Below are 27,097 nucleotides of genomic sequence, written 5' to 3' on the forward strand. Positions count from 1 at the left end.
CAGACCGGAAGTGTTTGCGCTGTGGACTTCTGGCCTTCAAAATAAGATAACGGGGGTGATGCCAACCTGAGACTGGCATCGTGGACTTTATAATCCGTTAATTTCATGGGCACTAAATGAGTTAAGATACAGTAAAGTCACGAGGAAAACTTTGAGAGAAATGATGTGTTTCCATTATAGAACAGATTAAGAATAACTTTTATACTTGGCGTTGAGACACTTAAACCCCAGCATCCCTATTCTGGAGGGAACATTCACCAAAAATATCAGATCTACAAGCTCACAACGTGTCACAACGCATCACGTTTGTGACGTGTTGTGAGCTTGTAGACCTGCCACTTGGAGTTTATAGGCTGAAAAACAACGCACCAAGTACAACTTGCAACTCAGGTCTGTTACATTGGTTAAACTGAAGTGATGTTAATCTTCCAAATATTATCAAAGTAGTCCTGGACTTCTGAGGCACCCCTGGCATCACGGCACCCTAGGGTGCCACGGCACCCACTTTGGTCTTCTCTTTTCACCTGGCAGTGAGGCTTTCACAGAGAGGATGTAATGCAGGGTTCCCCAATAGGCTGCCCGCGGGCCATTTGCGGCCCGCGGGGGGCTACTGCCTGGCCCCCACCAACCCCAGTAATAATGGTGGTATAAGAGCAGCAACAACAGTTACAGTAGTATATCGTCATTGTCGGGTGGAAAACCTGTATCTCAAAATGTGTACGTTCTTTCGCAAAGTAAAGCCCTGCTTCATCAAACAAGGCCGTCGCCCAAAAGTAGTGAAAACAGCCGATCTACAAGCACACAACGCCTCGCACCGCGAGGCGTTGTGTGCTTGCAGATCGGCTGTTTTCACTAGTTTAAGTCATTTTTAAAATGATAAATGCAAAACGAACGGTTTTGGACATACACGATTTTCACCCGACAACGACGATATCTGAACTGTCGCTGGAGTAGCGGGAACGCCACCGCCGCCCCCTGCAATGTTGTGGCCCTCGGCTTGGTACCCTAGACATAATTCGGCCCTTGGGGGAAACTAATTGGGGAACCCTGATGTAATGCATGCAGAGGTGCTTGTCATTCCTCCTAGTTCCACACCCCACTGAACTACACCCTGACCAAACTGTAGTAGTCGCTATGGTGCGGTGACAGAGTTCACCCTCCCTGTAACGGTGGTGCCCATAGTTTTGTACTTTTTCTGTTTTGCATGTGTCTATGGAGTTAACATCTCTAATCACCCTGGGCATGGTTATAATATGCAAATATGTCTTCCCTGTGTATTTTTGGTTTCTTCCTGAACGTTGAAACTAAAAGGCCCAATTGAAATACACTGATTTAATGACATCATAATAATATCATCCCCTGCCCTTTTGTTTTTACCATGCATCAACACTATGGGTGTGGCTAACTTAAGCTGGGTCACCACCCACCTGAAAACCAGGCATACATAATGAACAGGTGGGTGTGCCCACATAAAAACATAAATGTAACACTTTCTGTACACTTTTTTTTTTTAAACAATCTTCCTCCAATTATAATCATAATACCCGATGATCAGATTTTTAAGGGGGGTGGAAATCACGGCACCCCATCATAGGTACAGTTTATGACATTCATGAGACTAGAACAGTTTAAATATATGCTGTTGCAAATAGGTAAGGTTGTTTAATCATGTTAATAATGTTACTTAAAGGAGGACTTCGCCACTTTTCAACCTGTCTTCATATAATAGGTCCTCACTAATGTTCATGATAAAATAACAAAAAAAAAAATTCTTCTCAGTCTGGGTCGAGCTGTGGGCGGGTCAAATCCATCCACCGGTGACATCATCGCTTCACAGATTCTTTTTTTAAACAATATTTTTGAAAAAATATTTTGATTTTTATTATCGCGAGAGTAGAAAGAAATTGTGCTATTTTATCATGAACATTAGTGAGGACCTTTTATATGAATACAGGTTGAAACGTGGTGAAGTCCTCCTTTAAGATATATATTTTCCATTATTATTGTGTTATAGAATGGGACAGTGCAGGAGAATACAATGGATCCAGACAAATACACATGTAATACATCAGCCTACACTATAAACATCAGGTTGTTGATTCCCTTGTGCAGTCAGGCAACCAAACAGCATACATAAATAGAACCCCGAGGCTATATAGCCTAACATGCTCCGATCAAAGTTCACAATAGTAAAGTCACTGACACAGCCAGGTGAACATTTATGGGTGGGAGCCTTCGTCCGCCCAAGCCAATACCTGCGCCGAGGAACTGGACGCGTAACGGTGGAGTTGAGGCCCGGAAGATGACTGTTTAACCCATTCAGAACGGGTACACTATATTGTGTATCATTATTTTATGCTTTAACTATTGAAAAATAGCAGATATACAAGCTCACAGCGCGGCACCGAGTGCCGCGCTGCGAGCTTGTAGATCTGCTATTTTTGAAAAATGTTGAAAATCTGAATTTTGACCCGATTCTAATAAGTGTCTTTTGAATCCTTCTAAGATTTTTTGAAAAACCTATGTTTCTATGTCAGCAATCTGGCCAGCCATCGTCAAAGAAAAGGTCCTTTTCACGTAACTGGAGCTCAATTAGTCTGTTCTCGAGAGACCACTATGTCAGTGGTTCTCAAACCTTTTCGTGTGAAGGACCCCCAAAATTATATTTATTTGGCCACTGACACCCATCTCAAAATATTTAGTTCCGGGGACCACCCAGAAGCAAAATTTGAGTTACAAACGTTCGCTTTGAAAATACATATATTTAAATATTTGCACACAATTTTCACGACTTTTTCAAAAATAGCAGATCTACAAGCTCGCAGCGCGGCACCGAGTGCCGCGCTGCTATTTTTCGCCGGTTAAAGCATTCAATAATTCTAGGCCCTAAATGGGTTTTAAGTCACACCTACCGCGACAGCGTTGGGAGTCATCCACAGCCGAGTTCAAAGGTCATAAAGCCCTACCCTTGAGTGTGCCGCCGGTGGGAGTTGTGCAGGAGCTGCTAGTCAGTGTTCTTTATCAGGTTTCCGCCAGGGGGAAGGAAGGCCACTGCACTCTCAGTCAGGTTGGGGAACGGTGGTCTTTTCTTTTTCTGGTTGGAGCTGGTGTACCGTTCGGAGTCAAGATGCCCAAAACGGTAAGACTTTCACATTTTTGAAGATGTTTAAGTTTAAGGTAACTGAATGTGTTTAGAACAATGTGTGTTCCTTTTGTGTGAAGTGAGCGGTTAACTTGGCGCGCTGATAAACCATGCGTGGATTTACGCTCAAAAGAAATCGTCTTGTGTGTATTGGGAATGAAATATTTATAGGAGATCTGTGGAGAGCACATTTTCCTATTATCCTATTAGTAGCCGTTGTTAATAATAATATCTCAGTAAGATGTTATCATACTTTATTTTAGTTGCTTATGTCTTTGTCAAGTAGCTGTCTTCTAGATTCTTTCATTTTCAAACTTGCGAGTCAAACTGAAGAGAGATCTGGCCTTCCGGGAATGTATTCATTAACCAAAGTGACCTATACCCCTCACATTCATGACGATGTCATACTTACTTCATGGTAAGAATTAGGTTTTGCTGGCTGTGTGCATTTGCATGTTACGTGTGAATTGCCTGAATGGCCTTCCCAAACAGCCCATACAGTAACTGCATGGTTTGATATTTTTTACACTATAATTGGCTTTATTCACACTCTCTTTTGATTGTGCATAATATAGCTATTGTAATTAACTCTCCAAATGGGACCGTTACCTTTCCCCCACATAAGTTAAGGGAGATCCTGAAAAGTAAAGCAAACCACAAATGATTATATTTGCTGTTAGAATATCCACAATAGGAATTCTTGAAATGTGGCATTGTATAGTCTTTAGAAAACCTTGGTGATAAGAGACAACTACCCACCCTCTATATGAGCACCAAGAACAGGCCTCTTATCGGCATTCCAAGGAGAAAGCGACCCACACAGGGGTCATTCTTGATACGGACGCCTGACTCAGTTTCTCTGACATTTTTGCGGCATGAGAAACATCTCACATTTACGAGTAATGTGGAAACATTAATGACAGAAATCATGCAGTAACGGTTTTCCATTACGATATATCCCCATTCCGAGACACCAGGTCAGCATTCACCAGTGTCGGCAGGTTAGCATTTCACCAGGTTAGCATTCACCAGCGTCGGCAGGTTAGCATTTCACCAGGTTAGCATTCACCAGCGTTAGTTTTACTGAGGTTTTACTGAGGGTTAGGGTTAGGTTTATAATCATCTTGGTATGAAGTGTTTGGTGTGTGTAATTCTTAGGCTCCTGTCTAAACAGGTGGATAAAATAGAAGATATCGCTGGTGTGATGTGTATATAGAAACTATAGCAAGGTGAAAAAGGTAAAGCAGCAATGTCACTGAATCACAAGACCCTGGCCGCAGTACACGGTTGGATAACTGCTTTGCCAAAGGAAATACTCCAACTCATTGAGTAAAAACAATTCAAAGGAACTGTGGTTGCTAGTGAAAAGGAATGCATTATCAAGATCTGAAACTTTTAAGAGTACGAAAGATGGTATCTTGTGCAAATCATCATGGAGGGTGGAAACAGTTGGAAAGTTTGACTGCGGTCTTTATTAACGGATATTGGTTTTGTGACCTAAGTTTCAGTGAGTTTATCTTTATAGCTCCCGGGGCGTGCTCTAGTGTAAGTTCATAAAAAGGATTGTGTAACTCTGTTACTAGTCGATGCTGTTTCAGAGCTGTCAAAGGGTCATTGCACACTCTGTGCAATTTGTTGTACAATATCTCAAATTGTGATGCCTTTTCTCCTTTCAACAAAGTTACAATAACTAAAGTGACCATCACTAAATTGTCAAAGTAGCTTATATAATGACGTTAGACATTGTTAGCTTTGTAAACTATGTTTACTATTGAACAAACAAAGTTACAAATTCATTGACTAATAGTAAATAATGGGAACTGCTCTTGTTGTAATATCTGATCTTACAAGTAAAGTCTAAAGGCATCTTGGCAAGCACTGACTATTTGGATATTTTAATCTCCCTTTGAGCAACCTTGTAGTATACTTCACAAGGGTAGTCCAAAGTCTAGTGAGATAGCAAGCAATTATGGTTTATGAACAATCCACTTCACAGTTCTGACTTAAAGGTATAGTTCAGACACAACCGTAAGCAAAGAATAAATATTTTAGAACAGTTGTAGCTACCGTCAAGGGAGCTGCTACCTACCATTCCTGTGTGTGTGTGTGTGTGTGTGTGTGTGTGTGTGTGTGTGTGTGTGTGTGTGTGTGTGTGTGTGTGTGTGTGTGTGTGTGTGTGTGTGTGTGTGTGTGTGTGTGTGTGTGTGTGTGTGTGTGTGTGTGTGTGTGTGTGTGTGTGTGTGTGTGTGTGTGTCATAGATACTATAAACCAGGAGTAGGCAATCTTAGGCACAGGGGAGGGTGGTCCCTGGTGTGAGGAAGTGTGAGAGAGGATTTATATTTTAAAATCAAATATTGTTTTAAACATGATCAATTAAATTAAGCCACCTAATTTGCAACAAATTACATCCTGCTCATAATCCTACATTCAATAAAATTCTGAACTTTATCTAAAATAAATACATGGCACTTCATTTCAAAAAGGTAGCTGACCCCTGCTATAAACAATGGTCTCTTTGAGGGCCCCTGCCATCCAAGTGAAATACAGGTTAACAGCATGAGTGTACTGGATTTGAGGGCATGCACATCTACACAGTGCAACCACATCTGGAGTATACTGTAGGCACTTGGGAAATTGAATAAAAGGTGTCAGCTGTAGACCGTATTCCAATACAATGTTGTGCAGTTTATCAAATGATGTGGCTTTAAGTACAAAGTATATTTTCTGCTGCAGGTCAATGTTCGGGTCACCACCATGGATGCGGAGCTGGAGTTTTCTTTCCACCCCAACACTACAGGAAAGCAGCTCTACGACCAGGTCAGTGTGCTGTACATAGCGGTCAGACCAGTCTTGTAATGAAGTGGCTTCCCAAAACTTTTAGCTCCAGACCCAAAATAGAAATTAAGACCTTTTCCCGGGACCCAAACTAGGTTCCCGGGTCGCGCCGCGTTGTAAGCTTGAAGATTGGCTATTTTCACTACTTCTTGATAATGTAAAAAAATATATGGAATTCCTTGGATTTTATGAATATGTTTTGAAAAATGTTTGATTTTCTTCCTGAAAACTTGCCTTTCCCCTTCATTTTTCATTTTTGAAAGAAACTAAAAGCAAACAAAAAAATAATATTTACTGGTCTCGACCCACTGTTTGTTATGCTAGGGACTGCACTGCCCTTGAGCACGGCTGTTAATCCACACTTGAGTTGAGCTGTGTTTGCACTGTGAAGCTAAAGCCTCATTATACCTTTGTTGTGCGATGGTGTCACTCACCAAAGAAAAATGATCTACAAGCTTACAACGTGTTGTGTGTAAATGCATTACTTTGATTAAAGTAGCAGGTGTTAGTGTTTATCATGGCACTGATGTCAAAGACGCTGACCTAACACTAGATGCAAAAAAAAATAGAAAATAAACAAGCTTTGTGTATATTTATATCAAAGGTCCCTAAATAGGCCATTCTTAATTACTTCCTGTGAACAGAAATTCAAAAAGTGATGACATAGACAGGTCTGCTTGCATATAAATTAACCTTTGATTACATTCACCTGTTTGTTTCCCATTGTTGGCTCCCATTACTCCCATTACTCAGATTTTAAATCCCATCGCCTGAAGGGCTGATCCCCTCGCATTGGTTCAGAAAAACACAGGCTTCCTTTTCAAACTGAAACTTCAAAATAAAATACCCAAAATAGTCATGTCATTGGGTCTTTAATTTCATGTAACTACCTTTCAGTGGATGAATACAGGTTAACAGCATGAGTGTACTGGATTTGAGGGCATGCACATCTACACAGTGCAACCACATCTGGAGTATAGGCATTTGGGAAATTGAATAAAAGGTGTCAGCTGTAGACAGTATTCCAATACAATGCTGTGCAGTTTATCAAATGATTGGGCTTAAGTACAAAGTATATCTGCAGAAATGCGGCCACGAAAGTATCTGGAACATTTCATGTACTTGTCCATTCACTTTTTCAAACCCAGCGTCGTACAATAAAGTATAGCAAATAGCAATGGTTCCGAAACCTTTTAGCTTGAGACCCAAAAGAGAAGTTAGACATTTGCCTGGGACGCAAACTAGTGAAAGGTCTTGCTTCTTCCCTGGAACAAAATATTCTGAGATGGGGTCGGCAGTCAAATACATATATTTCTAGGGGTTCTTGACATAAAAAGTTTGAGCACCACTGATCATAGAAACATACATTTTTCAGAAAACAGTTAGTCCACCTTGCTGTTACAGTACACTTATGTCCTTGCATTCTCTCCGCTCTCCCCAAGGTGGTGAGAACCATCGGCCTGCGAGAAGTCTGGTACTTTGGACTGCAGTTCGTGGACACCAAAGGATTTGTCTCGTGGCTGAAATTTGACAAAAAGGTAAATTTGCTAATTATGCGTGAATCTGTGTGTTCTGTTCTCATTGTTTGTTTGTACATATGTGTCTACAAACAGCACCATTTCACTGTGTGTATTGCTTTAGCCTTTCATACCGCTCTTTGGAGTTCAATAAAAATTCAAATAAAATACTGTGTGATAACACTCTACTCCAGGGGTAGGCAACCTTAGGCACAGGTGCCAACATTGGCAGAGGGAGAGTGATGGCACACTGGCAGAAGTGTGAGAGAGAGGATTTATATTTTAAAATCAGTGTATTTTAAACGTGGTCAATTCAATTAAGTCACCTAATTTGCAGTAAGTTATAATCTACTACACATAATTCTACATTCATTAAAATTCTGAACTTTGACTGAGGAGGGAGTCTGGGAGATAGGTGGGTTATTGGTCTGAGTCTACTGATCGTTATAAGAATGTCCTGACTCCTGACCATCAAAATATGTCAGAATTTTGATGGCCTGACATTAAAATTAATGTCGACATGGCACACTGACTATCTAGAACAGGGGTCTTCAACGTTTTCAGGCCAAGAACCCATTAGTTGAGAGAGAGATGAAGCAGGGACCCTCACAACCTTTTTTCATAGGTTCCATATAGTTTCATTGTTTGATAGCCCAATCATCAGTGTATTTTGGATTCATGTCAATTTGTGTTCTCAGATATTTAACCACTTGAACCGTCAATACTTAATACATTTGACCTTTCACTATACTAGTCTGTTCTTTTCCCCCTCTACACCAAACCTCTTTGCCGAATAGACGATCTACAAGCTCACAACGCCTCGCAGCACAAGGTGTTGTGAATTTGTAGATCTGCTATTTTTGGCAAGTGGTTAATATAAAGGAGAGGTCTCTATCACACAAAGATTTGGAGGACCCCCTGTGGAAGACCCTTGATCTAGAAATTAAAAATATGGCACTCTGGTCTATTCCACTGTATTCTTCTCACACTATCACCAAACTACACTTGACTACATCACCCTTCTCTCCCTTCCCTCTGCTCCTCAGGTCACCGCCCAGGAGGTGAGGAAGGAGAACCCCCTCCAGTTCAAGTTCCGGGCCAAGTTCTACCCAGAGGAGGCCTCGGAGGAGCTGATCCAGGACATCACCCAGAGGCTGTTCTTCCTGCAGGTCAAAGAGGACATCTTGTCAGACGAGATCTACTGCCCTCCAGAGACCGCCGTGCTGCTGGCCTCCTACTCCGTTCAGTCCAAGTTCGGGGACTTCAATAAGTCTGTGAACCAGCCTGGCTACCTGGCATCTGAGCGCCTGCTGCCCAAGAGGTGAAAATTATCTATTATTTTTTTTCAGGGGTTAAAGTTCTCAGTCCTGGGGACTGATTTCAGTCTTGAGGACTCCATAGGGCATACATGGGCAACTGGTGGCCCGGGGGCCATATGCGGCCCCCACCTTCACTTAATGCGGCCCTCAGGTTAATACCAGAATACTGATATTTTACATATTACAACCATGATCTGCTTTAATTCCATCAGTCTATATTAGTAGCTTAATGACTAGTATAGTAGTATTAAAATGTATTTTTTTTTATGTCCATTGTTTTTGTATTTAGGTTCATAAAGTTAACATGAGTATATAACAAAATGCGTTTGAAATTAAATCAAAATGTTACATTTCAGGATTCCAATTAAAAACAAACAAAAAAATCATTCAGGATTCCAATTCAAAAGAAGCAAAAATAGCCGATCTACAAGCTCAAAACGCATCGCAGCGCGATGCGTTTTGAGCTTGTAGATCGGCTATTTTTGCTTCTTTTGTATGAGATACTAGAATGACAAAGTAGGATGTAGCAATATGCAATGTGGCCCTCTGGAGTGACGGTGGAAATATAGTGGCCCTCACCATCATCAAAGTTGCCCACCCCTGCCATAGGGGCTATTTCTGAGATCAGTGCGGAAAAGAAAATAAGGGGGAGGTGTAGCGTTGGCTGTGGCGTGAAAGCCGTGAATGACAAACTAGTCAAAACGCTAGCCAAGTGATCAAACTAAAGTGATCAAACTAAAAAGCAGTTATAATTTCAAGATATGAGTATTTGAATTGGCCAGACTAGCATGGATTACAATAAATCTTCAGAAGATTCTTCTATAAAATGAACACACATTCAGTGAAGGCAGTTCAGAAACACCCCAAATATTGGTGTGTGCTGAGTGCGCCATGTTTCAAAAATCACCTATTGCGATGAGGTCGGAAAATAAATGTCAGTCTTGGGATTTTTTGGGCTTTATTTTTATTTTTGCATTATTTTTGAGCAGTGCTAACCGCTCCTACAATTGGCTTTGTCTGTTTGTCCCGTGTCTGTCCGAACTGTCATTGGTCAATTGGTGTCTGTCTGTCTGTATGCTTGGCCAGGGTCACATTGGCCAAGCTTCGCCGGGAAGCTTAATGAAATTAACTCATATATAGCACCACTCACCTCACACTGGGTGTGAGTTTGTATTGCGTTTTATTGCAGTAGCTCCTCACTAGAGATGGACCGATTGCAAAATTCTTGGCCGATACCGATCCACCGGTTTTATGAAGGTTTGACCTGCCAAAACTGATTTTTCCGATACCGATTTCTTTAGCTAAGAACTAGAAAATAGGGTTGCTCTAATACCCTTTTTTCAAGCCAAGTAGGCCTACAAGACATATTCAATTTGAATACCAATAAGCTAGAAGAACAATAATGCCAAATCAATCACAATAGTACAATATCCAAAATCACAGAAAATATCCAGTTTAATATGACCATCTGGACTAGGCAGGAGGAAAGCAGGTGACGCATGCTTTTTTTCCCCCCTTCTTTTTGGAGACGACATTGACACAGGATTATGGAATCTATCCTTACATTGCAAAGGTTATCAGCACCATCTGTATTCTGTAGGCTGCCACTAAGTAGACTGGCTGCTACTTGCTAATGTTTACTTTAGTCACAGTACCAGAGCATCATGCTGTGCAGTGCTATAGACACAACTGGCATAAAACCGGTATTTATGTCAGTGACCTGCCGGTCACCGATTCGGCCGGTTTGATATCATACCTGCCGATTTTTGTTTTTGGCCGATTCCGATGTCCATCCCTACTCCTCACTACTCAAACAGAATCAATCTTAGTTTCTTCCAACGAGTATGTGTATTGTATACATACACATAGTTGATGCTGTGGTCACATATCTACAGTTGGTTGGTGTTTTTCAAGGGGCCACTGTTATTCATTCGCCACCACATTTTGTGAAACTCATTCACCATATACAAGAAAGAACCTACAGTAAGTCACAACAATGTACTGTATGTGTTTGAGTTAGCCCCATATACAATGTATACATGGACAGTTTACATTTTGACCAGATGGTTACTGATAAGCTTTCTGTCCCGTCAGAGTGCTGGACCAACACAAGATGTCCAAGGAACAGTGGGAGGAGAGGATACAAGTTTGGCATGAGGAGCACAGAGCAATGTTGAAGTGAGTTCATACCACTTTACACACAAACTCAGTGCTGTTGTAATACACTAGTAATAGGTTCACTTGAGTAATTAAGTAATATAATCCATTACCTTTGCAAGTAATATTAATACAGTTACTATGTCATGAAACACATTACTTTCAGAAACATTGTTATTAATAGTTTTTTTAAGCAATAACTGACAAGTCATTTTATCTGAGTTGTAACTTCTGAGTTGTGTTTTGTCATGACAGGCCCATTGGAAACTTGTACAATAAACAATATCCAATAAAACATTATTTTATCATGCTTAAGGCCCATTCCCACTGGGCCAGATAACAGATAAAAAAATCTCTTTCTCCAGATATTTTTCCATTCAAAGTGGATGGTAGATACAGATAAAAAAAATCTGTGGCAGCTATTTTTTTTAATCTGTATCTACCATCCACTTTGAATGGAAAAATATCTGGAGAAAGAGATTTTTTTATCTGTTATCTGGCCCAGTGGGAATGGGCCTTTATCCTGGGTTTAAGTTGTATTCTGTTTACTTGTATTTATTTTACCAAAATCAAATCAAATCAAGACATTTTGGCTGCTAAAAGTATTTTAATACCAATAACATTCTGTTGTGTTATTCTGTTTGTGTTAGTCTTTGTGTGCATCAATTGAAGGTGTTTTGTGAAAGCAATGCAGAAGTAACTTAAAAACAATGCAACACATTCAACGTCAACATCACACAGCGATCCGACAATCTCACATTACAGCGATATCATAAGTTACAAATTGACTACAAGGGTAAATGAACGATATAACATTGCTTTTGTTTCTCTTTCACTTTTGACTCATCCTTGTTGTTTTTTTCTGAACAGGGAAGATTCTGTGCTGGAGTACCTGAAGATATCCCAGGATCTGGAGATGTATGGCGTGAATTACTTTGAGATTAAGAACAAGAAGGGCACAGACCTGTGGCTGGGAGTAGATGCTCTTGGACTCAACATCTATGAGAAGGACGACAGGTAATTCACCCTTTGTTAGCCTCCTGGTTGGTCCCTGACTGACCAACCAGCAGGCTCTATCTGCCTTGTCCCGCCCTGGTTCCGCCTTTTTTATGTTGAATTAGCTAAAACATAATTTTTGGAGAAATAAAAACATTTAAAAACATGCTTATTCACTATGCTGCCACTGAGCAGCTCCAATTGACTGAAACAAAGTTTGAAATTAGAATTGAGCCCACAGAATAACAATATGAAGCAACTGAATTAACATGGCAGTGGATGGACTGTCCCACTGAATGTCCCTCCAAGTCAAAGCAACCAATGGGTGTGGAGAGGGGCAGGACAATGGGCGGGACTTGACAAAGGGTGAATTCAACCACTCAGTGTCCCCCAGTCTGTGACAAATGGGACGTTTTGGGTGGCCCTGCACTTGAAATGTTGTTTGGTCAATTCTGACCCATGCTCTCCTTCTCTTATTACTTGCGCCAGCAGAGCGCCTAAGTACTGCGTTCGGCTGCGTATGTAGGTAGGCATGTCTGCAGGTGTCTGTGTGTTTAAAGGACAACCATATAATTAGAGAAAAGAAAAAGTGAGTGTCAAAATGTTTTCATTTGCTTCGTTCTATTGTTTTATCGCGTTTACCGTGCTAAAATGTGGGGCATGCGTACGCATGGGGGCATGCGTACAACTGGCTAAATATGTCTTTTTAGACACAATAAGCCAGCTGTTTCTTTATTACTATTTACAGTAACACTTCTAGCCCCCATAAGTCACATCCAACCATGAAAGGTTGCGTTGTATCTTGGGAATGGGCTTATTCTGTGTAAAATGACATATTTAGCCACTTAGTACGCATGCCCCTAACCACTGAAATAAGAATCTCTAAAACAATAGAAAGAAGTAAATGAAATCATTTTAACGCTCATCTTTTATATTCTTTAATTACAATCTAAAATATGAACCCTTGTTGTAAAAAACTAAAGTTGTCCTTTAAGCCTGTAACCCAATCAGGGCTCAGCATTTCTGGCAACGTCATCATTAACAGCCAATGAGGGACCAGCATTCCTAGTGATGCCAGTGGTGAGCGCACCTCATGGCGCGCTCTGCTGGTGCGCAAGTAGGCCATACATGGCCTACTTGTGCACAAGACGCAAGTTGGCACCTCGACAGAGTGCAGTTTTAGTTCATTCTTTCTTTCTCTGTCTCTCATAAACACACGCAAATACTCACACTTACTGTCTCTTTTCACTACATTACATCAAAGTTTATACGGTAAAAAAATCATAGCACGTTTAAGTGCAAATATATATTGTTACAGGGTTCCCACGGTCATGAAATTCCTGGAAATATTTTGAAATTAGAAAAATATTTTTCCAGTACTGGAAAGGTTTTGGAATTGATCAAGGGTCCTGGAAGGTCCTGGAAAAAATAGCTATGCATTGTCTTTGGTTATTGATTTTGTTAATACCTCTGAAATGACAAATTCAACATTGGCCAAATTGTCAAATATTAGAGGCAGAAATTGTGAAAATAGCAGATCTACATGCTCACAACGCCTCGCGTTGCGAGGCGTTGTGAGCATGTAGATCTGCTATTTTCACAATAAAACCGTGTTATACAAAATTCCTCAACTCAGGGTGGGGGGGTCCCCAGTTAAAATATGATTATTTCGGGGGTCACGGCCCGAAAAGGTTGAGAACCACTGGCATACACTGCCTGTCTTTGGGGCATTTCACATAGGAGTTAGCGACTTGTTATTGAGCTGAATTATTGTTATATAGTCCTGGAAATCGGGTTAAATATTCTGGAAAAGTTTGGGAAAAGTTTTGGAAATGAATTGGTAAAGATGTGTGGGAACCCTGTTGTTAATATATAATATTATTTTGATATTCGGTCAATGACCTCATACCAAAACCTTAGGTGTGTTTGCATGTACTGCGATGCCAACAGACCAGAAGCCCTGATAGACGAGACACGGTCAACAGTCTGGGAGTCAATCCTTTGAGTCATTGACCCCCGGCAGTACTACTCTCCTAATAACTGTCAACCTGTACACTATCATGTTTGACCGCATGGCTGTTGTTTTTAAGGGGCCATTGACCTAATTCTTCTGAATCCACCACAACAGAGGGGTGCCACATTCCCCGCCCGTCCGTGAATAATCTGCCACCAGTACATGCTGTGCATCCCAAAAAGCTGTCAGGTTATCTCAGGCTATGCAGCCATTTATTGTATCTGCTAAAAAGAAAAGGAGAGAGAAGTGCCGCTGGTTTTGATTCGCGTTCTATTTGTTCCACCCACTTTTTTATTTTTAGAGGTCATTGACTTCATCCTTACAGTTATGTACAGTGTTACAGCGTGAGAATGCTGAAGTGTGTTTCAATTCTCTCGGAATGAACGTCGCGTGAACTGTTTACTGTCAAAATGACCATCTGTCTGTTCTGTCTGTCCTTTTTGTCTGCAGACTAACCCCAAAGATTGGATTTCCCTGGAGTGAAATTAGAAACATTTCTTTCAACGACAAGAAATTCATCATCAAGCCCATAGATAAGAAAGCTCCTGTAAGTGCTTCAGATGAAAGTTTATTTTGTCTTTCAATTAACATTTTTTTAACACAATTAACACATCAATTTAACATTGTTTAATGTGAAATGTAAACATTCTAGGTTGAGTAGGTGTTGATTAGATTCAAATTACACAATTGCGTTGACATTGCTTGTCCTGAAGGAAATCTGCCATAAAGAAACATGAAACACTCTTTTTTTTAAAGTAATGTTTTAGTCATTCAAATATATTTTCCCTAAAATATATTTGAACAATATATTTGAATATATTTTACTATTCCCAAAATGTTATATTTATGGGTACATGGTGTTTGTCTGAAGTAAATGAATAAATAATAATAAAGTAAAGCCAGTGAAGGTCTCCAAATGAAAAAGGACGCCACATAAACCGAGGCAATTAGCCAGTAGCTATGCCCCTCCCCTAAAAGCTTTTGTCCAATGCTAGCTTAGCAACCCTGCAGCTTGCCAAGGCTGTTGCCATGACAAACCTTGGCAAGCGGGAAGTTATTCTAAGCTAGCATTGGACAAAGGCTTTTTGGGAGGGGCATAGCTACTGGCTAATTGTCATCATGTACTTTTTCAGGATTTCGTATTCTTAGCACCTCGCCTGAGAGTCAACAAGGGCATCCTGGCGCTGTGCATGGGCAACCATGAGCTGTACATGCGGCGTCGCAAGAGCGACAGCATCGAGGTGCAGCAGATGAAGACCCAGGCCAGAGAGGAGAAGCAGCTGAAACAGATGGAGAGGTGAGGGAGAGATGCATTTATTACACTGCTTCACAAACACTGTCTGGGTCACGACCCATTTGTGGGTCACGGACCAGTTCTTATATGGGCCACAAAATCCCATTTTCTTTTCCTGCAAAACATTTAAAATTTATTTCAAAAGATGGAAAACCTTTTGAAATGTATAATTTCATTTTTAGAAATTGAAGAATTGTATACATTTTCAAACAAACAAGCAAACACATCTAAGAAATACCATGAATAAAATAATAATCATAATAATAATAATAAAGAAGTAGTGAAAATAGCCGATCTACAAACTCTCAACGCGGAGCAAAGCGGCGCGTTGTGAGCTTGTAGATCTGCTATTTTCACTAATTTGGGTCCCGGGCGAATGTTTAATTTCTCTTTTGGGTCACGGCCAGCTAAAAAGATTGGGAACCACTGCATTATTGGAACACATAGACTAATTTAACTCTGAGAGTGACATTTTATCCGGTGCTGATTCGGGATTCTGTATTTTGCAGTCTATTCGTACTGTGATACAATTTAGGGTGATTACAATATATACTGTATCCCTATGGGTGAATATGTTGAATTAATATGTGTATCTATGAATGAACACCTATATATCTGTCTGTTTATGTCTGTCAGTCTAAAAATAAAGAAAAAACTAAGCCTGTTTCTTGTGTCCTGTCGTCCAGGGCCCAGCTGGAGAGTGAGAAGAAGAAGAGAGAGGCCATAGAGAAAGAGAAGTCAGACATGGAGAGGGAGAAGCAGGATCTGATGATCAGGCTGTTAAAGTTTGAAGCATCAACCAAGAAAGCAGAGAGAGGTAAGGCCTAATGCACTGGTTCTCAAACATTTTTAGTTGCAGTTCCGCCTTCTACTGATTTCTGAAGCCAACTCCACTGGCTACAGCATTTTGCTTATAAAATGTACGTCAAAAGTCCAGTTCCAATGCCAATAAGTATTCAATAACAGTTGTACTAGTCAATGTAATTTGGTTTAACAATTTACAGATGAGAAGGTTCACACAAAGACTGTTTTGTCATTAGCTTATTACCCATAACCGTAAAATACATATTCCCATTTTCTCCTGTACCCCCTGCCGTAACCCCGCGTACCTCTAGGGGTACACATACCCCCATTTGAGAAATACTGGTCTAATGTATACACAAGAGCATCATCCACACGTGTTTCCTGCTCTCATAAATTGAGTAGAAGTGTCTAAAAAGAACGGGACGGATTTAGCTGTATTACATTACAGTTATTCTTAGTGGTATAGCAGGAAAGTGAAAAGCTACAGTAGGAAGATTTCCAAGCATCCTATATTTAGAGCGGCCCTCAATGATGCCATGGTTTTGTTGTTTATTAAGTATTATTTAATATACTACTGACATTAATAATCAGCCTCCTCCTGATGCTTGAGCAGTGAGCACACTCAATCATTTTGCTGCCCCCTGCTGTTAAAGAAATACCACTTCCAAAAATACAACTCTTCTGATGAATTAGTCACCCTGTGTTGCCTGAAACAGCCTGTTTATTTTCCCCTCATGACTTCATGGAGAACAGAGAGTCCAAACAGGATTTGCCGAGAGTGGTTTATCTTTTTGTCTCTTTGATCTCACTGTTCTTCATGAACATGAACACATGTGGAAGTCTTGTTGCATTGAGGCTTGTATGAGCGATAGAATAAAACATGACATGTATAAAAGCTACACATGGATGGAGATAGAGAATTCTTTTTGATGTGATGGCCTTACTGTAGTCAAAAGTCATTTCATCTGTTGTGCTATTTGATGTTGATTTGCCACTGTAGCGTTTATCAAGCTACTGTACCAGCTACATGGTGAAACATGACTTGAGAAATGACTGGGAAAGTTATATTTACATTTACGTAGCTACATAACTTCACAAGAGCAATGCTGGTGTAACTGAGAGATTCACTTAGTTTCATCATTCACAAAACATGAGATTTTGTCAGCTGTATGTACAGACCTCAAACAACAATAATGTCAGCTCTACGTTTCACTGGCTGATGGTTGACTTGACTACATGTATGTGCATAGCCTATTCATAACAAAGGTTATGTAACACAAATACATCACTTCTTTTGCTGTTTACGGAAGGGCCGGCACAGCAGGCTAGATTCCGGTTTGCGTTTACACACACAAGACGCCAGTCCAGTCAAAAATTGAAAATTAAACCTTACCTGAGGCCCCTATTTTTCCATTAATCTAAAAACAAACACAATTAGTTTGATGCTTAATGTTAACATACTTCCTCCTTTATCAGTAGCATACAGATACAGTATGTTAGTATATTCTTACTATGTTTGTGTTTACACGTCCACCAATGTCACTGAGACAAACTTCAAACTTGCTGTGGACCCGACTGAGTGCCCATCAGTGGTTCTTCAAAGACATCATGGAGATCACTGATGTCATCATTATGATGACACCGATTCAGATTTTTACCTTAAGCAGTAATGGCCTACTATTTTAAAATGTCTTTCTGGGGGCGCCCGTTGGCCTAGTGGTCAAGGCGCATACCACATACTAGGCTATGATGCCTGCTGGCGTCGCGGGTTCGATTCCTGATCCGGACGACCTTTGCCAGATGTCATTCCCCATCTCTCTCCCCATTTCCTGTCAGTCTACTATCCTATCAAATAAAGGCATTAAAAAGCCCCAAAACAAATCTTAAAAAAAAAAAAAAAAAAAAAAAAGTCTTTCTGAAAATAGCCAATCTACAAGCTCACAATGAATGCATGCATTGTGACGTGTTGTTGTGACGTGTTGCCCAAAATAGGTGATTATAGCAGCGGCACATAAACCGCCTACAACAAGACATCCAGAGACATGAAGCTACAAACTGACACTGACACTTGTACTGTAACTGTGTGATAGGCGCAATGCGCTATTAATCAAGTTGGGCCGCTCTGAACTTTTTTTTTTTTTTTTGCCCTCCAGTGACGAGGTGAAGCGTCAAATGTTTTTTTTTTTCACCATTTCCACTCCTCTTCTCTCCCCACAATTCCTGCTCTGTTCTGTAAATCAATTACCTGTCCTATTTGACCCTGCATTGTTCATTTACACATTGTGACTGTGGTTTGAACAACACTTCAATGGTGACTCACCAGCAGTGTAGCAGTGTTGATTTCGTTGACTAAAACTACCGGTATGACGAAAATATGACGAAAACGAAACAAAAACTAAGACTAAATATCGAAATTCCGTCAACAAATATAAAAATCGAATGTTTTGGATGGACTAATGGAGAAGGGATCAGTTTACAGTTTACAGTTTAGGCATTTAGCAGACACTTTTAATCCAAAGCGATTTACAATAAGCAGATAATACATCACTATAATGAACAAGATAACATGTCAGAACATCAACAACAATATAACAAATGCATATGAATATCAATCAAAAAAAAAAAAAGATCCAGTAGAACTAAAAGGCAAGTCATTTTTATGTTTGGTTGCACTCTGGTTTTGCGCTCTGTGAGTGACGTTGTGAGCTTGTACAACCATTACGATTCCATCAAGGCCCGCCAAAATTCATTTTAGTCGACAAAATCAACTGTAGTTTTAGTCTGCTAAAATCTTGTGATATTTAGTTGACTAAAAGTAGACCGAAACTAAATAATTTCAGATGAATAGAATGTGACTAAAGCTAAAAGCTACATTTTATTCAAAAGACTATGACCAAAACCAACTCAAAATCAACCCAGTAGTTGGCCGCACTCGGCCGCTTTGTGCCTTTGGTCGCTGCCGGTGTGAACGCAGCACACCAGGTCGATTGAGGAGGACTACCTTCCTAACCTAGGATGACGGAACTATAGTTGTACTGACTCTGACCTCTAAGGACCTTCCAGGGAGGGTGCTCATGTGGGTCTGGCCTTTCTAGTTTATTTTCATTTGAGTTTTTTTTTTCTCGCACTGACTTTTTTGACACTGCACTATTAGGTTGTGTTAGTAGTTTGGGGTATTTTTGCTTGTATTTGACATGACAGTGAGATACTTGTTGCACTAACTAGCATTGACTGCTATGGTTACTTTTGATTTGGACACTGTACTATTTTGATAGTTGTGCTTAAGGACACTTTATCTATATTTATATATTATTTGTTCCCTCTCTTGATGTACCTTGCTCTTTACTGTACTCTGCTCTTGTTTTTTTTTTGTTTTTTTGTTTTTTCTTACTTCTCTGTAACTTTGTAAATAACCATATACTGCTGTGCTGCCTCTGGGCAACTGATTTTCCACCTTGGGATAATAAAGGTATCTATCTATCTAGCACGACTCCGATATTCATTGTGCATTGCTGACCGTGTCCCGTTAGATCTGCAGGAACAGCTGGAGCGGGCCCTGAAGCTGGAGGAGGAGAGGACCAGGGTGGAGGGGGAGGCGGCCCGCCTGGAGGTGGAGAGGCTGGAGGCCATTGTTGCCAAGGAGGAGCTGACCAGACAGGCTGAAGACCAACTCAAGAGTCAGGAACAGCTGGTGGGTAAAGCAGCAGGCCAGGGGAGTGGGTCCTATAGAGCAGTGGTTCTCAACCTACTCAGGCCGCGACCCCCAAAATAATCATATTTTAACTGGGGACCCCCCCATCCTGGCGATCACTAAGACTTGAGGAATTACATTTTGTATAACACGGTTCTATTGTGAAAACAGCAGATCTACATGCTCACAACGCCTCGCGTTGCGAGGCGTTGTGAGCATGTAGATCTGCTGTTTTCACAATTTCTGCTTCTAATTTGGCCAATGTTTAAAGGGATATTTCACTTTCAAAAAAACTTTAATTTTATCATCTAATCAGGCTTTTATGAATACCCTGAACAGTTTTTAATTTAGCTTTATTGAATATTTAGATATTTGATGTAAATGTTACCAGGCCCTCCAGGCCCAGGGCCTCTCCCCACACACACCCATTGTAACTTCAAACTTCATTTTAACCATGATAGATTCATTAAAAACACCCATTATTTTTTCCGGTGACTCATACTACCCTCCTAATATGTGAGCAGGCCGTGTTTTTTCAATAACTTTTTTCATTTATTTTTTAATAATTATTTTTTAGTATTTCATTTTTTCCATTTTCCCAAATAATTATTAAAAAGAAATGAAAGAAGTTGTCGAAAAAACACGGCCTGCTCACGTATTAGGAGGGTAGTATGAGTCACCAGAAAAAATAATGTGTGTTTTTAATGAATCTATCATGGTTAAAATGGAGTTTGAAGTTACAATGGGTGTGTATGTGGAGAGAGGCCCTTCCACTGCTCCCTGCTGAAAGTGGAATATCCCTTTAATTTGTCATTTTAGACGTATTAAAAAGTCCTCAAATTGTCACTTTAGAAACATGCATATACTCTCTATACACTTGAACTTTATGTTGGTTTGTTTACTGTTGAGAAAATAATGTTTCACATTAAGCTAATCATCTGGGGCCCCCCCCAAAATAATTCCCCCCCACCCCCCCTGGGATTTGCACACATTTTCACGGTTTTCCCCCCAAAAATAGCAGATCTACAAGCTCGCAGATCTGCTATTTCTTTAATAGCTAAAGCATAAAACACCGGTTGAAGTGGTCAAAATCTAGAGTGAAACGGAATGCGTTGCAGGTCTTAATGGGTCAACCGTTACCCGTCACTGCTGGCCCCCTCGGCTAGGGACATGACGGAGTGTCGGAAGAAACAAGGTTGCTGAGTTAACCCATTTAGAATGGGTACACATTATTGTGTATCATTATTTTATGCTTTAACTGTTGAAAAATAGCAGATATACAAGCTCACAGTGCGGCACCGAGTGCCGCGCTGCGAGCTTGTAGATCTGCTATTTTTGAAAAATCTTGAAGATTTGAATTTTGACCCGATTCTATAAGTGTCTTTTGAATCCTTCTAAGGTTTTTTTTTTGAAAAACCTGTGTTTCTATATGTCAACAATCTGGCTAGCCATCGTCAAAGAAAAGGTCCTTTTCCCTTAAATGGAGCTCAGTTAGTCTGTTCTTGAGAGACTACTATGTCAGTGGTTCTCAAACCTTTTCATGTGAAGGACCCCCAAAATGATATATATTTGGCCACGGACCCGCATCTCAAAATATTTAATTCCAGGGACCACCCCCAGAAGCAAAATTTGAGTTACAAACGTTCGCTTTGAAAAACACGCATATTCAAAGATTTGCACACATTTTCACGACTTTTTCAAAAAATAGCAGCGGTGCCGCGCTGTGAGCTTGTATATCTGCTATTTTTCACTGGTTAAATCATTACAATAATTCTAGGCCTAAATGGGTTGTTAAACGGGGCTGTGTGGTGACACGGTTTTTCCTTCTGGCTCCCTCAGGCCGCGGAGCTGGCCGGGTACAGCGCCAGGATCGCTGAGCTGGAGGAGGACAAGCGGAAGAAGGAGGAAGAGGCTGAGTCATGGCAGAGCAAGGTGAGCTCCTTCCGGCACGGCAGCATGACCACCAACAATGGGAACGAGTCCTCCAATCCCATCGGTTACCGGAAATGCATGTACTGTACCAGGGAGTCAGGGACGTGCAGAGAATGTTAGAGAGGCAGGGGCTGACATTTATAAAAGGGCCTTTTGGTGAAAATATTGAAAATAGCAGACCTCCATGCTCACAACGTGTCGCAGCACGACGCGTTGTGAGCTTGGAGGTCGGCTATTTTCATTACTTGATACCACACTAAACTAAGCATAAAAGAAATGTGGCGTACAGCATGGATTTCTACACAGAGAGAGCAATTCTTTCAACATAAGATGCTGCATTCAAGTTCGGGATAGTTTGGACAAGGCAATTCTCTTGAATGCTGCCTTCAGGTATGGCCTACAGGCATGGAAAGAGGGCATTTGCATTTCTTTCACCATAGTAAAAACTGCATTCATGCTCTAGAGAGGGCTCTTTTTTACAGACAGATAAAAGGGCAGGGGGCTCAAGCCCCCTTTGATGTCTATGTGTGCACGTGCCTGGCATGTACTGTATATACAAGCATTATAGCCCTTCCCTTACTAGCACAACTGAACTGACACACAATTATCGTTTAGTCCAGTGGTTTTCAAAAATGCTCATATCAAGGCCCATTATTTATTTGTCACCACGGACCACCATTTGATGACATTTAGCCTCTCAGACCCAAAATCTTGAACGTTTAGTTAGCGTTGGATAGGGTTTTGTCCACAATTCCTTTCTGCATTGATGTGGTGCCATAGGACTGATAACAGGTCAATCAAAGTAACAATATCTGTAATTGTGTGAAATGTTGTAAATTATGTAATGCAGTTGTTTAACAATAATTTAACAGTGTCAAATTAAATCACAAATGGATTAACGTTACACTCTCAAGAGTTTAAAAAAAAAATCTATAAGGGTCCATTTGGTTACCAACTCTCCATCATGTCATGGTCATACCAATACAAATATATTTTGTCTACTTTCAGTCTGGATAAATACTTTCTGATGATATTTCAGTTTCTCTGAAAGATCACTAGGAAAGGTTTTTGACATTTTGTTTGTTCCAAAAGAAGATATATCATTACATACATCATTTCATCATTGATCATTCCATGGCAATCTTTTTGTTCAACGAGGTTTGGCCTTATAGATGGAAATGTGTTTAGACTACAAATTTTTAGACTACTCGTGTAGCGTGTTACAAAAGCATTGTCTAAACGTCCAAAATAGGACTTTCATTTTTAGCCTGCGGCCCTTGGACTTTTTGTATTTTGCTGAGTGGCCCCTGTGGTGGAATTCAGATCAATCAATAATCATGAGAAAATGAGGAGACAAGACAATTTATATTAGGTGGTGGTGTGGTCAAGTTTATATAACATGATATCATGGACAGAAGTACAATTAACAGAACGGCAGTGGTAAAAGAGTTCTGCCAAGAAGAATGGTCAAACACTAAAGTTATACTGTGGCTTCAAGGCCTCTGGAACGAGCTGTACCATAACAAGATAGGCTTTACCAAAACAATAGTACTGAGGCCTACTAAAGACCTCTCGACTCCTAACTATCAAGTATTAGTATCATCATACAGACCTAGATATTAATATAATCAATGAATACATGATCTACTCTATAACGTCACACATAATCAATCATGATAAACTCTAATCTACTGCACCCCTGAGCCATCTTAAGTTGAGTAGCCCTGGTCTAAAAGAAAACAAACGGTCAGTGTGACATCTGCCCTTGCTCTCTGTGCTATACTCCCAAGGCCATGGAGGTGCAGGAGGACCTGGTGAAGACCAGGGAGGAGCTGAGCATGGCCATGACCTCCCCGCCGCGCGCCGCCACTCCTCCCCCCGCCAGCTCCTCCTCCTCCTCCTCCTCCTCGGACAGCGAGCACGAGGAGGAGGAGCACAACGAGGAGGAGCACAGCGAGGAGCACAGCACCTGCAGCGCCGAGCTGCCGGTGCAGGGCATCGACGACCACCGCCAGGAGGAGGAGCGCGTGACGGAGGCCGAAAAGAACAAACGTTTGCAGAAACAGCTGAAGGTCAGTCCAAGTTGTCGGCCCGGGGACACACACACAGCTGTGGGGAAAGTATGGTCAAATGTTTCACTTAAGTAAAAGTGTCAATACTGCAATGTAGAAATTCTCTGTTACAAGTTACAAGTCCGGAATACAAAATCTACTTGAGTAATCTCTCAAGAACAGATGTATTGCTCAAATGAAAAGGAGCAAAACAGAGAGAGCGCTGTTTTTCCCTTTTATTAGATGATGGCTAGCCAGATTGATTTTCAAATGGCTGAAAAAAAAAAGATATACATATATATATATATGTGTGTGTGTGTGTGTGTGTGTGTGTGTGTGTGTGTGTGTGTGTGTGTGTGTGTGTGTGTGTGTGTGTGTGTGTGTGTGTGTGTTAATAAGTGATTAATGTATGTTTTGTAATGATACAAAATCTACAAAGTAACTAGTAACTAAAGTTATATATAGTTATACAAATATGTAGTGGAGTATAAGTAAAAGTATTGGAATTGGAAATGTTCCAGTAAAGTAAAAATACAAAAAAAAAATACTTTTACGTAATTGTACTTAGTTACTTTCTACCACTGGGGATACATTGGTGGTACTGTCTGCTCGGGTGTCACAGGGGTAAAGAACCTGGCTTGGCCGTGCATCTGTACCGTGTTTGGGGGAGGGAAGTCGGTTATTGAGGGCAATCTTTGTTGATGCACTAGTCTGGCATAGCCAGACCTTTCACTGCTCTGCCCCAACAGTAGGTGGAGCTGTGGAGAGGCTGGACTACTGCTAGGCTCCTCATTGACAGATGAACCAGTAGGGTACAACAGCATTGGCTAACGTAAAAATGTGTGGGGAGGGTTAATTGGCATAGTGACTAAATTGGGAGAAAATAACAAGTAAGAATCGAACTATCCACTGCCGACCTTAGCTGCGCGCACATTTAACAGATGGTGATGATGTTGAATATAATGTCTGAGGCAGCAACTTTTGTGACTTAATGTGTTTAACCTCATTTGAATCTTGACAGCACCCTGCATATAATATGTGCCCACAGTGGAGTCAGTTCGTTTGCTCACCCTTAATTAATTAAAACGCTCTTCACTTCCCGCAGGACCTGAGCACAGAGCTGGCCCAGGCCAGGGACGATAGCATGAAGACACAGAACGACCTGCTGCACACGGAGAACGTCCGCGAAGGTCGCGACAAATACAAGACGCTGAAGCAGATCCGCATGGGCAACACCAAACAGAGGGTGGATGAGTTTGAGGCCTTGTAAAGAGAGCTTATTAGCGATCCAAATATCTCCTGGTAACATCCATAAGATCCGATGGAGGCCCTATTATTAAGCACTTGGTAATTGAAGTGTTATGTCATTCCAGCCACAACTTGTCTCAAATATACAGAGGGGGAAACAAAATCCTGTTCTCAATGAGAGTTGTAGCCACTAATGAGCTGTTGTGTCTTTGTATGGAAGAGAGCATCATATATTGGTTGTTTAACCACATGGACCCTTGCGTCTGTATTCTGGGTATGTCATAGGTGTACATTCTGTGAAAATAGCAGATCTACAAGCTCGCCAGCTTATGAGCTTGTAGATAGGCTATTTTCACTATTTGACCTACTGCTAAGTACACAGGGTTAAATAATGTTTCCTTGCCTACAGGCAAATACTCACAGCTCGTACAAGAAGACTTGAGTCTATATCTGAATCATCAGGTTCCATTACTCACTTGGCATACAGTCAACCCAGCATACTGCGTAGAACAGTGTTTCTCAAACTTTTTTTACATTTCAAGGTCTCCCCTATACCGCTTCATTTGGTTCCATTTGTATTCTGTCAGAGTTACAGTCTTGTATGGGTCAATTCAGACCCCCATAAGGGAACCCACAAAACCCCTGGAATCCACTTTGTAGAGCCACTTGGCGTAGAACAGGGTTCCCCAATTAGTTTTCCCCAAGGGCCAAATTATGTCTAGGGTACCAAGCCGAGGGCCATAACATTGCAGTGGGCGACGGTGGCGTTCCCACTACTCCAGCGACAGTTTTCGTCGTTGTCGGGTGAAAATCTTGTATGTCCAAAACCGTTCTTTTTGAATTTATCATTTTAAAAATGATTTAAACTAGTGAAAACAGCCGATCTACAAGCACACAACGCCTCGCGGTGCGAGGCGTTGTGTGCTTGTAGATCTGCTGTTTTCACTACTTTTGTGCAATGGCCTTGTGTGATTTGCTAAAGAACGTACAAATTAGGAGATACGAGATTTCCACCCGACAACGACGATATACTAGTGTTGTTGCTGCTCTTATACCACCATATTACTGGGGTTGGTGGGGGCCAGACAGTAGCCCCCCGCGGGCCGCAAATGGCCCGCGGGCCGCCTATTGGGGAACCCTGGCGTAGAACTTCAACATAACTTCAGGTTCAGATTAGACAAGGCAGGACATTTTCAATAGGGACAGTTTAGTTGCTGGTGAACACACGGACTCCGATTTAACACAGACGTAACTGCCGGAAAATGCCAAATATGCAGCTACAGTACATTCTCACCCATAGTAGCAGCCACACAAAGATAGAAATGAAGGATTGGCCTTCATCAGGGCCAGGAGGGATGAAAATAGCATGTCTAAATGTGCCTCCGCGAGGTGTTAATTGGCTGGTTTTTTGCTTCAACACTCTGTGGTTTGCAGAATTGGACGTGAAATGATCTTGTTCTTATCTTATCGTTTGGGAAACCGTAAAAGTACTGTTTTCACCACAAGTTTTCTTGCTGGTGATGAAGCTTGCATGTTGATCTAAGAATGCAAACGTATGAATAATTTAGTGTGTGAGCAGAATAAGCGGTTAATACAATTCTTCTTCAGTTTCAATATGATGCCAATGTGTTTTTTTCTAGTAGGCTATATGAAAATGTGATTATATAAATGTGACAATAATTTGGCTTATGTGACAAAGGACAATGTTATCATATTGTCGCCTTGTTTTCAAAATAATGGGTTTTACAATTTGAAATTTAATTGTGTTCACATATGATACACACTGACATTTTGTGGGGCAACTGTGGGAAACGGCATATGAAGACTTGTCTCACTCCGCATTGAGGAACATCCTATTGACACTTTTAATAACCATAGATACCCTTTAATAATAGTCTGCATATAGGCTAGCCTACTAGAGCTATTTAAGGCCACGATGAACAGAGCTATGATGCAACCAGTATGTTCAAGAGAACAATGTTTGTTTGACAATGACGATGACTTAATTATAGATGGTTTCTGTTTAAAGTCTATATTATGTATAATATCTCATGGATGTTTCCTCTTTCATACCATAAAATAAATTAAGAAAGACA

General features: G+C 40.8%; 1 protein-coding gene across 1 annotated transcript; it reads left to right on the forward strand.

Annotated features, from left to right (window-relative positions):
- The first annotated feature begins 2,943 nt into the window (after positions 1–2,943).
- On the forward strand, positions 2,944–27,097 carry ezra (ezrin a). Its single transcript, XM_080750751.1, has 13 exons — positions 2,944–3,139; positions 5,877–5,960; positions 7,421–7,516; positions 8,542–8,816; positions 10,909–10,992; positions 11,842–11,988; positions 14,432–14,528; positions 15,115–15,278; positions 15,962–16,092; positions 19,610–19,770; positions 21,610–21,702; positions 23,493–23,774; positions 24,859–27,097. The coding sequence occupies exons 1-13, from the start codon at positions 3,128–3,130 to the stop codon at positions 25,021–25,023; spliced, it is 1,791 nt and encodes a 596-aa protein (XP_080606877.1). The 5' UTR covers positions 2,944–3,127; the 3' UTR covers positions 25,024–27,097.

Source organism: Nannobrachium achirus (assembly GCF_963921795.1).
Source record: "Nannobrachium achirus genome assembly, chromosome: 20".
In the NCBI taxonomy this organism is placed as follows: domain Eukaryota; kingdom Metazoa; phylum Chordata; class Actinopteri; order Myctophiformes; family Myctophidae; genus Nannobrachium; species Nannobrachium achirus.